Consider the following 12,158-nt stretch of genomic DNA (forward strand, 5'->3'; position numbering starts at 1 on the left):
AGCAGGGAAATATTTCTAAAGCCCACAGAACTGCCTCAAGTTAAGTGCCTTCCCTGCAAACAGGGGAAGCTTGGCCACTATAAATAGTAATTTCAAATGCCATGCAAAAAATAAGTTAAATTTTAACATGGCTAGCATAAGCCACTGTGATGTTATTTCAAGCAACGCCAAGAAAAAATAACAACACAGGAGAAATCTGCATGGTGTATATCTTTTAAAAGGGCTCATCCATGCTGCAAAGCCTGACTCAGAGATGAACCCAGCTGTGGGCTTATGTTTCTGTTTCTTTACCTGACTAGGACTCAAATTTGGGTATCAAGTCCTCCAGGCTTTCTCTCTTCAAAGGAAAAGATGGCACTGTGGGAAGCTGCTCCCTTTCCAAGGGCAGCTCCTAAATCATGGGACCCAACTGTATCTTTGTGGTGCAATTTTATTTCCATTGACTATTGACAACTGGCAGTTGTCTTAGAGCAGGTATGCAGCTTCACCAGCAAGCTGCATCTTCCACAACAAACATAAAGCCCAGTCTTTCAACCCACCCCCAACTTCATCTTCCCATCTCTTCAGAGTCAGTGTTACTTACAGTGGCATTTTCAGACAGGTACCAGTCAGGAATGGGGATGTGATGGTTTGGAACTTTCCTTTTGCTCTTCTTCTGATCTTCAGACTCCCAGAGTAAGGAGTTTAAATCGGGGAAATTATTGTTGATGTCAATGCCATCCTGAGTCCATCGACCTAAAGACCAGCCCCCTAATTCTGAGCCCTTAGATTGAAGAGAAAAAAAGAAAAAGAAATGATAATTCAGATTATGACAACCTGTGAACCCAAGAAAGTGAGTAGGGATGATCCATGCAGAGAAATGGAAGGATGAATTAGTTCTATCACTGAAAGGAAAACATGAGGTTTTTTTTTTCCAGTTGATTGAGATAAAGCCAAAGACAAAACACCTGGGGTTAGACAAAATGTCCTGGTTCATGTTCAAGGATTCTGCTGAAGACTATTTTTCCCTGGGTTACACTAGAGATGGCATTCATCCCTTCCACAACTGTGAGCACAGCTTTTGTATTCTAATCTGCTGCTGCAGACTGCCCAGGAAGAGCCCATGAATTTTCCTTACCTGTTGTCTGCCTTATTCCAGAATGAAATAACATGATGCCCAACACACTGTGTGCTCCTTAAAGGTGCTATATTAAATTTCAGCTACAGAGGAACACAGATTTTCAAGCACTTAAGCTTGGTTTCCCACAGGAAAACAGTCTGCATAAATTTTCCTCTCCCCATGATGGTGCTTTCACTGATTGAAAGCAGTACTGTTTGCTGTGGAAGACTTAGGGCCCCTCCTTTCCATATACATCCTCATTTTGCCAACATCACATAAAGACAGATAGAAACTTTTCCCCAGGTAAGATGCTTCAATGGCTTATGTTTGCTTTGATGTTTCTGTTTTTACTTATTATTTTGATTCTTTTAGTTGCTTGTAAAGGAAAATTAAAACATAAAATGACAACAGTAGCTTGCTTCATTAGTCTAATAGATCCAAATAATTCCTCAACATTACCGCTTTGTATGCCTTGTCATATCCATCTGGGTTGACTGAGGGAAGAAGGTGGATTCTGGTATCCTCGATGAGATGCACAATGCGTGGGTTCCCAGCGAGGTATTCCTGACACATGAACTGCATTAACAAAAGGATCAGCTCACGTCCGAGCACTTCATTCCCATGAGCTCCTGCAGTGTACCGAAATTCTGGTTCACCTGGCAATCACATAGGACAGAAATGCAGTCAGAGCAGTAAACGAATCGTCTTACAGATGTCAAGCAGCAGCTTTACACTTAGTGTGGGTAGGAGAAATGCCTTAACTGAAAAAAAATAATAATAAATGAAAACATACAAGAAACAAATAATTACTTTCTGTAGTTACTCTAAAATAACAGGCTCGTGCATCAGAGCCCTGGTAGCACGCCGTGATCGTATAGTGGTTAGTACTCTGCGTTGTGGCCGCAGCAACCTCGGTTCAAATCCGAGTCACGGCATCACCTCGGTGGTACACACAAGGTTCTGCCTTTTTATCAGCCCAAGTCAATTCAATGAGGTTTAACGAGTCCATTGAAGGAATAACACTTGCAAACCCCAACTAGAACAGATACAAAAGGGACAACCTCTGGCTTGTAGATGCGTGCACCATCCCACTTGCTGAATCAGGCACTGATGGGTGCAAAAGGATGAGATGAATTATTCTGGTGTTAACACCTGGGACACCTCACTTGGGGTGGGCACTTAGCAGGGTATTCACAGCTACAGCAGAGCACATTTACATCAGTGCCTGACCTGGACAGCAACGCAGTGAGATCTTTATTCATCTCCACAGACTCAATGATTATCTGTCCTGTGGGATTATATTACCATAGGAAATTGAATCCCTCCACTCAACAGTGAAAAAATACTAGGAGTTTTGGCCTGACCTTGCTTGCAATGCATGCATTCCCATATAAAAAAAAAGCAATTTTTAATCCAAACTACATAAATTTCAGCACTAAAATCCATTCGCCAGCACTAAGATTCACTTCTACTTTATTATTGCAAAGAATAAAACTCATTATCATTGAAGAATTTGATCCTATATTCAAAATGCCTTCTGTTTGTGCTCATCCTACTCTTCTCATTTTAGAAACTCAGCACTGAAGTTCCTCCCACATACATTCAAAATCATTGCTGCCATGAATACAATTCCATCAGGGATAATTACTGCAGATAGAGAGAATGAGGAGGGAAAAAAAGCAAAAACCAAAGCAAGAAACCAAAGCCCAACACCCTTCAACAGAATTAGTTAGATTAAATCCTAACCAACTTCATGTTCTCCTGGGTTGTCAGAAATCTCAACAGCGTACAGTTTTAGTCCTTGGTGGCTTTTTCCAATATTGTAAATTCTTGTGATGTTTGGGCACATTTTATTCACAGTTTTCATCAACTGCCAAAGAAAAAATGACATAGAGTTAGACTAACAGCATCAACAGCATTCAGCTATTATGATTTTATTCCAGATTGGTTGTTTCAGACACTCTTCATTTTCTATCTTATTTCTTAGTTGTAAATGCTTTATGCTTAACAACATCAACTTTGTTCAGCTGGAACAAGCTGAGACAGCACACTGTAGGTGAAGTTCTAGACCTTTCTTACATGAGATGTATTTGTAGTATTATCACAGAATTAACTACTTGATGGGTAGGTTCAAAAGAAATAATTTATGAACAAACAAACAAACAATCCCCTATGTAAGTTCTGCACTATCATGAGATAATAGAGCACATGTTCTCAAAACATTACACGATGGATGGAAGGTAATAAGGCCTCTGAGCACCACTTCCTATACGCTCTGTGTTATAATTCAAAGTCTCATACGAGTAAAATCATTGTTGTAGGCAGTACTGATGTGGCAAAAATAACAAGACAAGTGTGATCTGAATTACTCCCATAAACATAATAGGATATGCTCTTCTAGCAAATAAATGGCATAACAAATTCCTGTGAATTGCCTTACCAGGCTTCAGCAAAAACATATTGGCAATCCAGTCTGAGAGCATCTACGGTCAAAACGTATTCAGTTAATCATTCCTCCAGATACTGCGTGACATCTTCTAAATGTAATCAATTATCCTTACTGCTTAATAAAGTGCATGAGGAAGGTCATGGCATGGGCTGTATTTCTGTTTACATCAATGGCGTTGTGCAGATGCCATCCAGATAAAGATACCTGCAGCCTAAATCATCCCACAAAGAAACAAACAAAACCTATTTTCATTGCAACATTTCATGTGAACGTTAAGATTCACAAACTGGGCTGAAAACATGCGTTCTTACTAAGAAATTCTTGAAAATAGATTTAAATGACAAAATTTATCTGTCTTGATCTTTTTGTTTTTTCAGTGGAAGGGATTAAAGAAATAAATAAGGACTTTACTGTAAATTGGAGCCCTAAGGTTTATTAATTAGATAATCTTTCCATAAACAAGGGTGCATACATTATTGAAAAAGTACTGCAGCATAACAAAATCTCTTTGCTCGCTCAGTATTAATATAGAGACAACACTGCATGATAACAAAGCTGATGATTTAAAAAAAAAAAAGAAATAACATTAATTAGATGTGTCCAATTCTCATGTCACCATTTAGTAAATCAAAGCAGAAACACAACTCACATCGAGAAGAACATCGTTAAAATTCCTGTCATAAAAGACTGCTATTTATAATCATTCTAAAAGACAGAAAAGATGGATTTCTCTCTTTTTTTTTTCTTTAAAGGTTTGTCCACCTCATACATTGGCTTTATGAGTATGAGAAACAATTTCTTTTGCAAACGTCAACACGCTCCTCTAAAAACACATTCACATATGCTTCATCAGTGCACTTTCTGGTTTTGTATGTACTTTTTTCCACCACTGTCATCATTATCAATGTGCTGGCAATATGAGCACCCAAATATTTCCATGGATTTTGTTTTTAAGCTTCTGGGCATATATATAAGGGTATGCCACGATTTGTTTTTCCAGCTGAAGAATATATAAGATGCAGGAGACGTTGCTTTACATTTTTCTACACAAGACTTAGCAACTCATTGCCAAGTTTTTAAGACAGAATGCTTTAAATATTCACAGTTGAGAGCCACTGTGTCTGAAATTGCTCACAGTGAACCAAAATACCAATGGACAGGGAGCTATGGAAATCTTTCTTACTAGAGCAGCTACCCAACTGCAGAACCATCCATGAAATCATTATGCAGTGCAGAAGCTTTCCCAGTGTACCTGGCACCAGATATCCACAGCATCAATTTAGGAAAGCATGTTAAAGTTCATTCCTGGTGAGAAAAATGCCTAGAACCAATTTCAAAGGATTTTTACAAACAATGGAAATATTTGTATTGGCCTCAGCAAACTCCCAAGCATCTGTTTTATTTCAGGCGTCTGACTATTTCCAAGCTAAACGAAGAACCTTTCCTGAATCAGGTCCTGTGCAACACTCTCCATGTGGTCCCTCTGATGGTAGCGCGGGTATAGTACGTGGATAAGTGTTTATATATAAATACAATGCTGGAAACGAACATATTTCATATTTGCTTTTCTCATGCCCATTTCCTCTGAGCGGCACAATAGGTCACCTGGAATGTCACAGTGTTTTCTTTGCGCTTGTACAAACTGTCAGAGACAATTGATGATAATAGTCCGTCAGGGCTTTATTAACAACCAGCAGGGCTGTAAAACATTTCCAGAGTTGTGCTCACCAGCAGCTCTTATTTGACAGTTCCTGTTTGTTTGTCAGTACCAATTATTTATCTTGTTAGCGCCTTGGAAAACTGCATGCAGTTTTTCAAGAAGCCCTTCAGAACTGGTGTCTGAAGGTCCAATTCTTCAGTTTGGGAGAAAAAAAGGTGTGCTAAATGTTGGTCTGAGTTCTACCCATACCTAGAAGAGAGAAAAAGGCTCTCCCCTTAATGCTGTTCAGGTTAGGGCTATCTGTTATCCTTTATGAAAATCATTTGGGTATCTGAGTCCTACAGCAGACCAGGTATGGATATCTTTGTGTTCTCTGTTCTGCTTCATGTCAAAACAGAACTTGTCTCCTTCTTGAGTGGAGTGATGGAGACCATCAATCCAGTTTTGCATGCAGTTTGGGCTGCATTCAGATTCACCTCCTTCTGAAGCTTAAAGGTGACTATTTTAGAACAGCTAGCTCTAATATGAAAAGAAATGTCAGGTACTTTGGCAGGATTCTCTCCCACATTCTATTTAATCATATGTTTCATTTTATAAGAATGGTTTTCCATTCCTTTGTATGATTCACCTAGGTTACACAAGCAACATGTGTGTATTCAAATGTGCACTTCAAGGGATATCTAACAACCATTTTCAGAGCTTGCTTTGCAATATAAAAGCATCATGTCTGTACTTTCTGGACTATGTAAATACTTTGTAGACTATGAGAAGCTCCCTGTTTCTGAGCACGAGTTACGGTGAGTGCCCCTATTGACTGAAGAAAGAGTCAAGCACTCTCCCGAGAGAAACATTTCATACTATATATTTCAACTTCCTAAATAGAAAGTTCTATTAAAATAATCTGACACTGAAAAATCCCTCCCACCCACAAATGCTTGACATATTGCAATGTAATGTAGACAGCCCAGAGAACACCCTCCTCCTCCTTCAGTGTTTATGATAAATAACTCCAAAGATCAGTGCTTTTATGAGATGATTGGCAGTGCTAACAAAACTGATAATAACACTCTGTATTACAAAAAAAAAAAAAAAATAAAAAAAAAAAAAAAGATGTTAACTGTAGAAATTGACTGTTATTGTCCTATTTTATACTCAGGAAAGGAATCATTAAGTTCTGTGGCTGTTGTCACCAAAGAGCAGTCTGGGGGATATGAGATTTAACACATCCCAGCTCACGATCTTCTGCCTACCAGCAGCCGAACCCAATTAGAATGCAGTCAGTTTTAAACACACAAACTCTTTTGACATGTAGGAACACAAATCATGGGAGAACACAGAGACAGGTCGCAACTGAGCTACTCCACCACTACTCAACTACTCAACCACAGCTGCAAATTATCTGCTTGTAATAAAACTGGAAAAGCATCCAATTTTAAAACTGAACTTTTTTTTTCTTTTCCCCAAAGAAATTGACCAACCTGTCTTTCTGCAATGAAAATATCCTTTACTTCATTGCTCTTGGCAGTAATTATGCCAATTGAGTTTCTACATGTCTAATCTCTGTGCTAAGAGATACAGGCCATGAAATCTCTGCTGAAATAAGCATGTGACTCAGAACACAATTGCTCAATAAAAATGAATAGTGATTCATGCAGTACAAATATACTGAAAATTCAGCAAATGATTCACACACTTCAAGTCCAAACACATTATCTTTATATCCTAAAAGAAAGGAGGCAGAAATATTTCCTTGGTGCAACCCACACCTATGTCTGTGCCAATACAAAACAAAATTAAAAAACAACAAAAACAGAACCAAGATTGACTTTCTGAAGCAACAGGAACAAGATTAACAAGGCTGGCTGTTTTAGAACTATACTAACTGGATTTTCTTCTCCTTGTTAAGTCTCCTCTTCAACAAAACTATTCCAATGGTTTCTGGTGAGATTTTCACTACTCTGCAGAATTTGATGCTCTATAGTTTATTGTGGTTATGCCAAACTACTGAAAGATAGAATAATTCTAATGGCCAGATCAGGGTCAAATTTGTAAACGTTATGGGAGTTTCTCCTTATCAGTTAAATACACATGGAAGCAAAATGTTGGCATGTTATGTGTAAATATTCCCTTGTCATGCAGTGACACCTGCTTAAGATGACGCAGAAATTTAGATACTGAGCTTTTAATAGATTGTGGCTTCTAGCAGAGTAAAAGAGATACAAATTTAATAGATTACAGGCACATTTAATAACATTTCAATAGGAAGAAATCCTACTCTGTAGGAGCCCTGGAAGAGCTGCACCCATCCACCTCCCCTTCCAGAAGGTCACACACCAGACTCTGCCTACCTGCCTCATCTCCTTGTAGTTATGATGCTTAAAGTCGAGATTATCAGTAGTTGTCATCTCATTTCTTCTGTGGTAGTAATTATTTGGGTCTGGGAAAAGAAACAGAACAATTTTCATGTATTTGTTAGCCACTTAGAAATAGGAAGATTTTTAACTGTTATGAAGGTATGGAATGTGGAAACCTGACTTCCACACGCCTACGTAGGTTTTCAACAACAAAACTCAAAAGAAACAATGAGTTTGTAATATTTCTCATTACAACAGAAACCAATGGGTATCGATTCGAACAAAAGCAAGGAGACAGCAGACATCTGCGCACTTGGCAGCTACACTGCTGAACTACAATAGAAATGCAAAAAGGGCATCCTCAGGCCACAGATGAGCGCAAGAGACACGGGCAGACGATGAGTCAGATGCGAGATAGAAGAGTGGGAAAAAAATATATATATCACATCAGAGGAAAAAGCCCCGGTAAATGTTTTATGTCTACTTAATTAATTTGCTATCGTAAGGAATGGAGAGATGTCTTTTACTTTGTATTTTCAGAGCTTTTGCACTGCCTACAGAAAGGAACCACTGAACATACTGAACGTTCCTCATTGTTTCCGTCATCATTTATTATGTAGGCTAAGGTCTTTCTTAGAGAAGAAACCTTCAAATAATCACACTTTTTTTCTATATGGATATAAATTGTAATTCACGTGTTTCATGCTATCTGAGGTGAATATGGGATTTAAACAAAAAGCCTTTCTCCTCCTCGACTTTCCAGGTGAGCATTGTTGGCCATTGACCTGGAAAAAGAAAACCCAAACAACCAGCCAAGGCTGTTGGGCTTAGTTTCAGATTTTGTGATACATAAACTCCTAATCTAAACTATCATGATTTATTTTAGGAATAAACAAAGCTTTTGGGAAAACGGAGACATTCCTTAAATGTGCTCTCTCTAGAACATCTCATACTTTGTGTTACTGTCAAACTGAGAAATAGTCTCTCTCCCCACAAAATCATCTTGAACTGGTTTAAAACTTTTAGGGGAAGAACCAAATATTAAAATCTAAATATCATTCCATCTTGTTGCAATGCACTGAAAAGACACGTTCCTAGAGAAAACAAACAAACAAACAAAGCCCACAACAGTACCACTCTAAGCAGCTGTGATTTATTGGAAGGGAAAAAGATACCTATTGGTAGGAGAAATATCTCTGGTCATTTCTTGCAAAAACACTTTTTGATATAATGGAAAACTACCTTGGAATACCCTGCAGCTTATTTAAACTTCACATTTCTGACATTAATATCTAAATTCTCACGTTTCCTCTCCCCGTGAGAGAACTTCATCTATTTATATTTTGGTTTTGGGGTTGTTTTTGCTTTTTCTTTTTTCTTTTCTTTTTGACTGTTTAAGTTATTCATGAAATGAAACATGTGAGTTTTATTAGGTTTTACTGTAACATCACTCGTTAATATTCATTTACGTGATTTTCTTCACCTTTTATTGCCCTCCACAAATACTTTTGTATGGTCTACTGAGTGGATTGTAAAAAGGCAAAATCATCTTACCCCACCCAAATCTGTTCAATACACATGGACCTCTGTATAGCAAGACCAACCAGAAAATTATTTCATTTGGAGCCTAAGCAGGTGGGGGAAACAAGATTCCTTTGCCTATAGAAAGCTCAGAAGAATCAAGAGGGTGACATTTCAGACAGCACACCTGCATTTTCAGGTCTATTTTCCAACCAACTGCAGGCTGTATTCATCCAGGTCCACCCACAGTAGCACTACTGCAGAAACTCTGACAATAACTCAGGGATGCCAAACTCTTCAAGGTCGGCCCATGCAAATTCACAGAGGTTACTTGTCAATGTATTGATGGCAAAGAAATAGAGACTGTAAAAGCACTTCTTGTAGAAAGACGCAATGGGGTTAATGCCACAAGGGCCACCTTTAACATCATAAAAATATCTACGTTGTAAAAATTAATATAAAAATAAACATTTTTTTAAAAAAAATCAGCCAGGATGTTGAAGGCATTCTCTATCACCACAAGCCAAAACATACAGCAGCTGATTTTTTTCCTGATACTTTAATCCCATTCCTTTCAAAGTCTGGCACTTTTTCCATACATCAAACATTAATGTCATGGGAATGACTGTGAATACTGCAGAGCTCGTGGAAAGTCAAAGAACTGAAAAATACAAACAGTGAGAACGATGGCATCTCTAAACCTTCCTCAGAAAAGCTGCACTACGTGACAGCGTCCCAGAGAGTTAACACATATTTTGCCAGGTTCTACTCCAAGTCAGCTTGGATTATCGAATTTCTGCTGCAGCAGGAATACAGATCAGAAACTTAAGGACTAAAATGTAGAAATGCATAAAAATATCCTGCACAGTTGTCTAGGACCACCTTGGCAAAATTATTTTCTTTCATAAAACAGAACAAAAGATACTCAAACCAGAGAATAATTTGAATTGAAATGTGCTCATTTATTCACAGCACCATCTCAGACAGCCTCTCTTTCTTCCAAGGGGGAAAGATACTGCAAATGTGTGGCTCTTCCATTTAAATAGAGGAATATATTACCATTTTCTTCTACTAATCTATCTTTACGTTACCATGAGAGTTAAATAAGATTTCAGGTAAAGATATTTCGCTTCCTTCACACTGTATTTCTCCAAAAAGGTAGGCAAATGACTAGGAAGTTCTTTTCTATCTCCATTTCTCAGCTTGGAAATAGCCCACTAGTCCATCTTGACAGCTCTGGGGATTGCCCATAAATTAAACCTAGCACCAGAGAAGACCCATTTTTGAGTAGTTTGACATATAGATTGGATTTTCTGTTGTACCCTTCTCTACTACATGCAAATTATTTCTTACATATATTGCAATATAGTCAAATACCTCACAACTAATTCCACTTCAACTGACTGAATGAGACATGCAAGAGAAAACAAACTCCTGACCTCTGGTTGTTTCTTCTTAAAAGTTTTCAAGCATCATTTCATCTTCCTAATGAGTTCCTACAATTCTATTCTAATAACAAATGGAAAACTCTCATGGAAATCATAACAACAATGAGCATTGGCAATTCTTCTTTAGAATGGTAACATTTTACAGGCAAAATATGAACAAAAGGCTTTTAAAGACGGCCACTGTATTCTTGGAAGACATCACATCTATTGTGAGGGGTATGGAGATAAATTATACATTGTCCTTTCCCAGGAGCATTATTGAAATTGGTCTCATTTGTATTCAGTATTCGCTCAGGGTAACTTCCAAAAAAGTTTCAAACTGTAGAAGATTAAGCTTTAGCTTTGTAACGATAAAAACAGAACCCTGGGACAGGCCGTCACTTTAAGCAAAAATTTACTCTTGAAAGTAATGCACTGAATTCAGTGTTCCTGTGTGCACAATCACCAATAATCAAGGCTAAACGTGGAGTTTTATACAAAGTGAGTACACGTCTGGACTTAACCAGGTAGCCTGACAAAAAGAGGCAAGCAGTAAAAAAGGGACCGAATGATGCATCCACGCAGTATTCCATTATAGGGGAGTTAAAGTTCATCTTTTATCTCGAGTTGAAAGTGATGGCGTAATCATGATATCAATGATAGTCTTCTATATAAGAATTATTAAAAATTAAATTGTATCACAAATTTATTCAATTTTAAAGATCGCCTATTGCCTCGAATACTCGACAGTATAAATAAATGCATGAAGAGCTAGGCTAATTTGCTCTCTCTTCTCTCTGGCTACTTTTGATCATACACATTTTCTTTCTGATTTTTTTCTTAAGTTTGAAAAAGAACAGGCAAGAATAGTACATCCATCCCTGTGAGGCAATTGCGAAAGACTTTGTGTGTCACTCTACATCGACGTAAACACTGATATTTCTGTAGATTGGGGAGAGAATTATGGGCAGGTGCATTTGTCCTTTATTTTCACCAGCAAGTAATGGCGGCTCCGATCCCCCGCCACAGGTAGGATTTGATGGCCTACCCCCAGTAGTTAAGTGTTTTTCCATTGGTGAAGCAATAAATGGCTTCTTATTGTTTGAAAGGCAGTGCTAACATGGTTGGATAGCCCAGCTGTTTCTTTAGAGCTACAGTCATAATCTAGAAAAGGCTGTTTGTCAAACTAGCCTACAGTACAACAAAAAAATGCATTATGAATAACATACAAGCATTGTGCTGACAAATATCTTAGCAATACTATTGATCTAATCAGTAATATCTGTACAATGCTTCTAAGCAGCAGCTTCTGACTTTCTGTCAATGTTTGGGTCACACAGTATACACCACAGGTTTCATTAGCAGGGTTCTATTACAAGACCTCACTGGCTTTACCCGTTTTCATGGCCTCCTGCCAGTGCTAACAAGCTTTTCTAGAATATTAACATCTTATCCAGGTTTCTTTTTTCATCTGGTATTCCCTCTCCTTTAAGAATACATGATGGAAAGCTGATATGTAGCACCAGCTGAGTGCCAACCATTTAATGTATTCAGGGATTAATAAAGATATAAATTCTACCATTACAAGTTAAAATGTCATGAAATGAGGCTCTGTTACAAAAAAACCTCCAGAACCATCTTCCCTCCT

At 38.0% G+C, this 12,158-nt stretch overlaps 1 protein-coding gene and 1 non-coding gene across 2 annotated transcripts in view; one reads left to right on the plus strand and one right to left on the minus strand.

Moving 5' to 3' along the window:
• The window catches only part of CPXM2 (carboxypeptidase X, M14 family member 2), a 61,051-nt gene that overhangs the window by 11,762 nt on the left and 37,131 nt on the right, over positions 1–12,158 (minus strand). The window contains exons 6-9 of the mRNA XM_015867589.3: positions 7,557–7,645; positions 2,846–2,969; positions 1,559–1,755; positions 584–763 (exon numbers count right to left, since the gene is read on the minus strand). Of these exons, the coding sequence (XP_015723075.2) occupies positions 584–763; positions 1,559–1,755; positions 2,846–2,969; positions 7,557–7,645 (590 nt within the window). The remainder of the gene's footprint in view (positions 1–583; positions 764–1,558; positions 1,756–2,845; positions 2,970–7,556; positions 7,646–12,158) is intronic.
• TRNAH-GUG (transfer RNA histidin (anticodon GUG)) lies at positions 1,963–2,034 on the plus strand. Its single transcript has one exon. It is a non-coding gene; the product is annotated as a tRNA-His (tRNA).

The sequence above is a fragment of the Coturnix japonica genome, chromosome 8 (assembly GCF_054131305.1).
Source record: "Coturnix japonica strain WE chromosome 8, WE-NBRP24, whole genome shotgun sequence".
Taxonomy (NCBI): domain Eukaryota; kingdom Metazoa; phylum Chordata; class Aves; order Galliformes; family Phasianidae; genus Coturnix; species Coturnix japonica.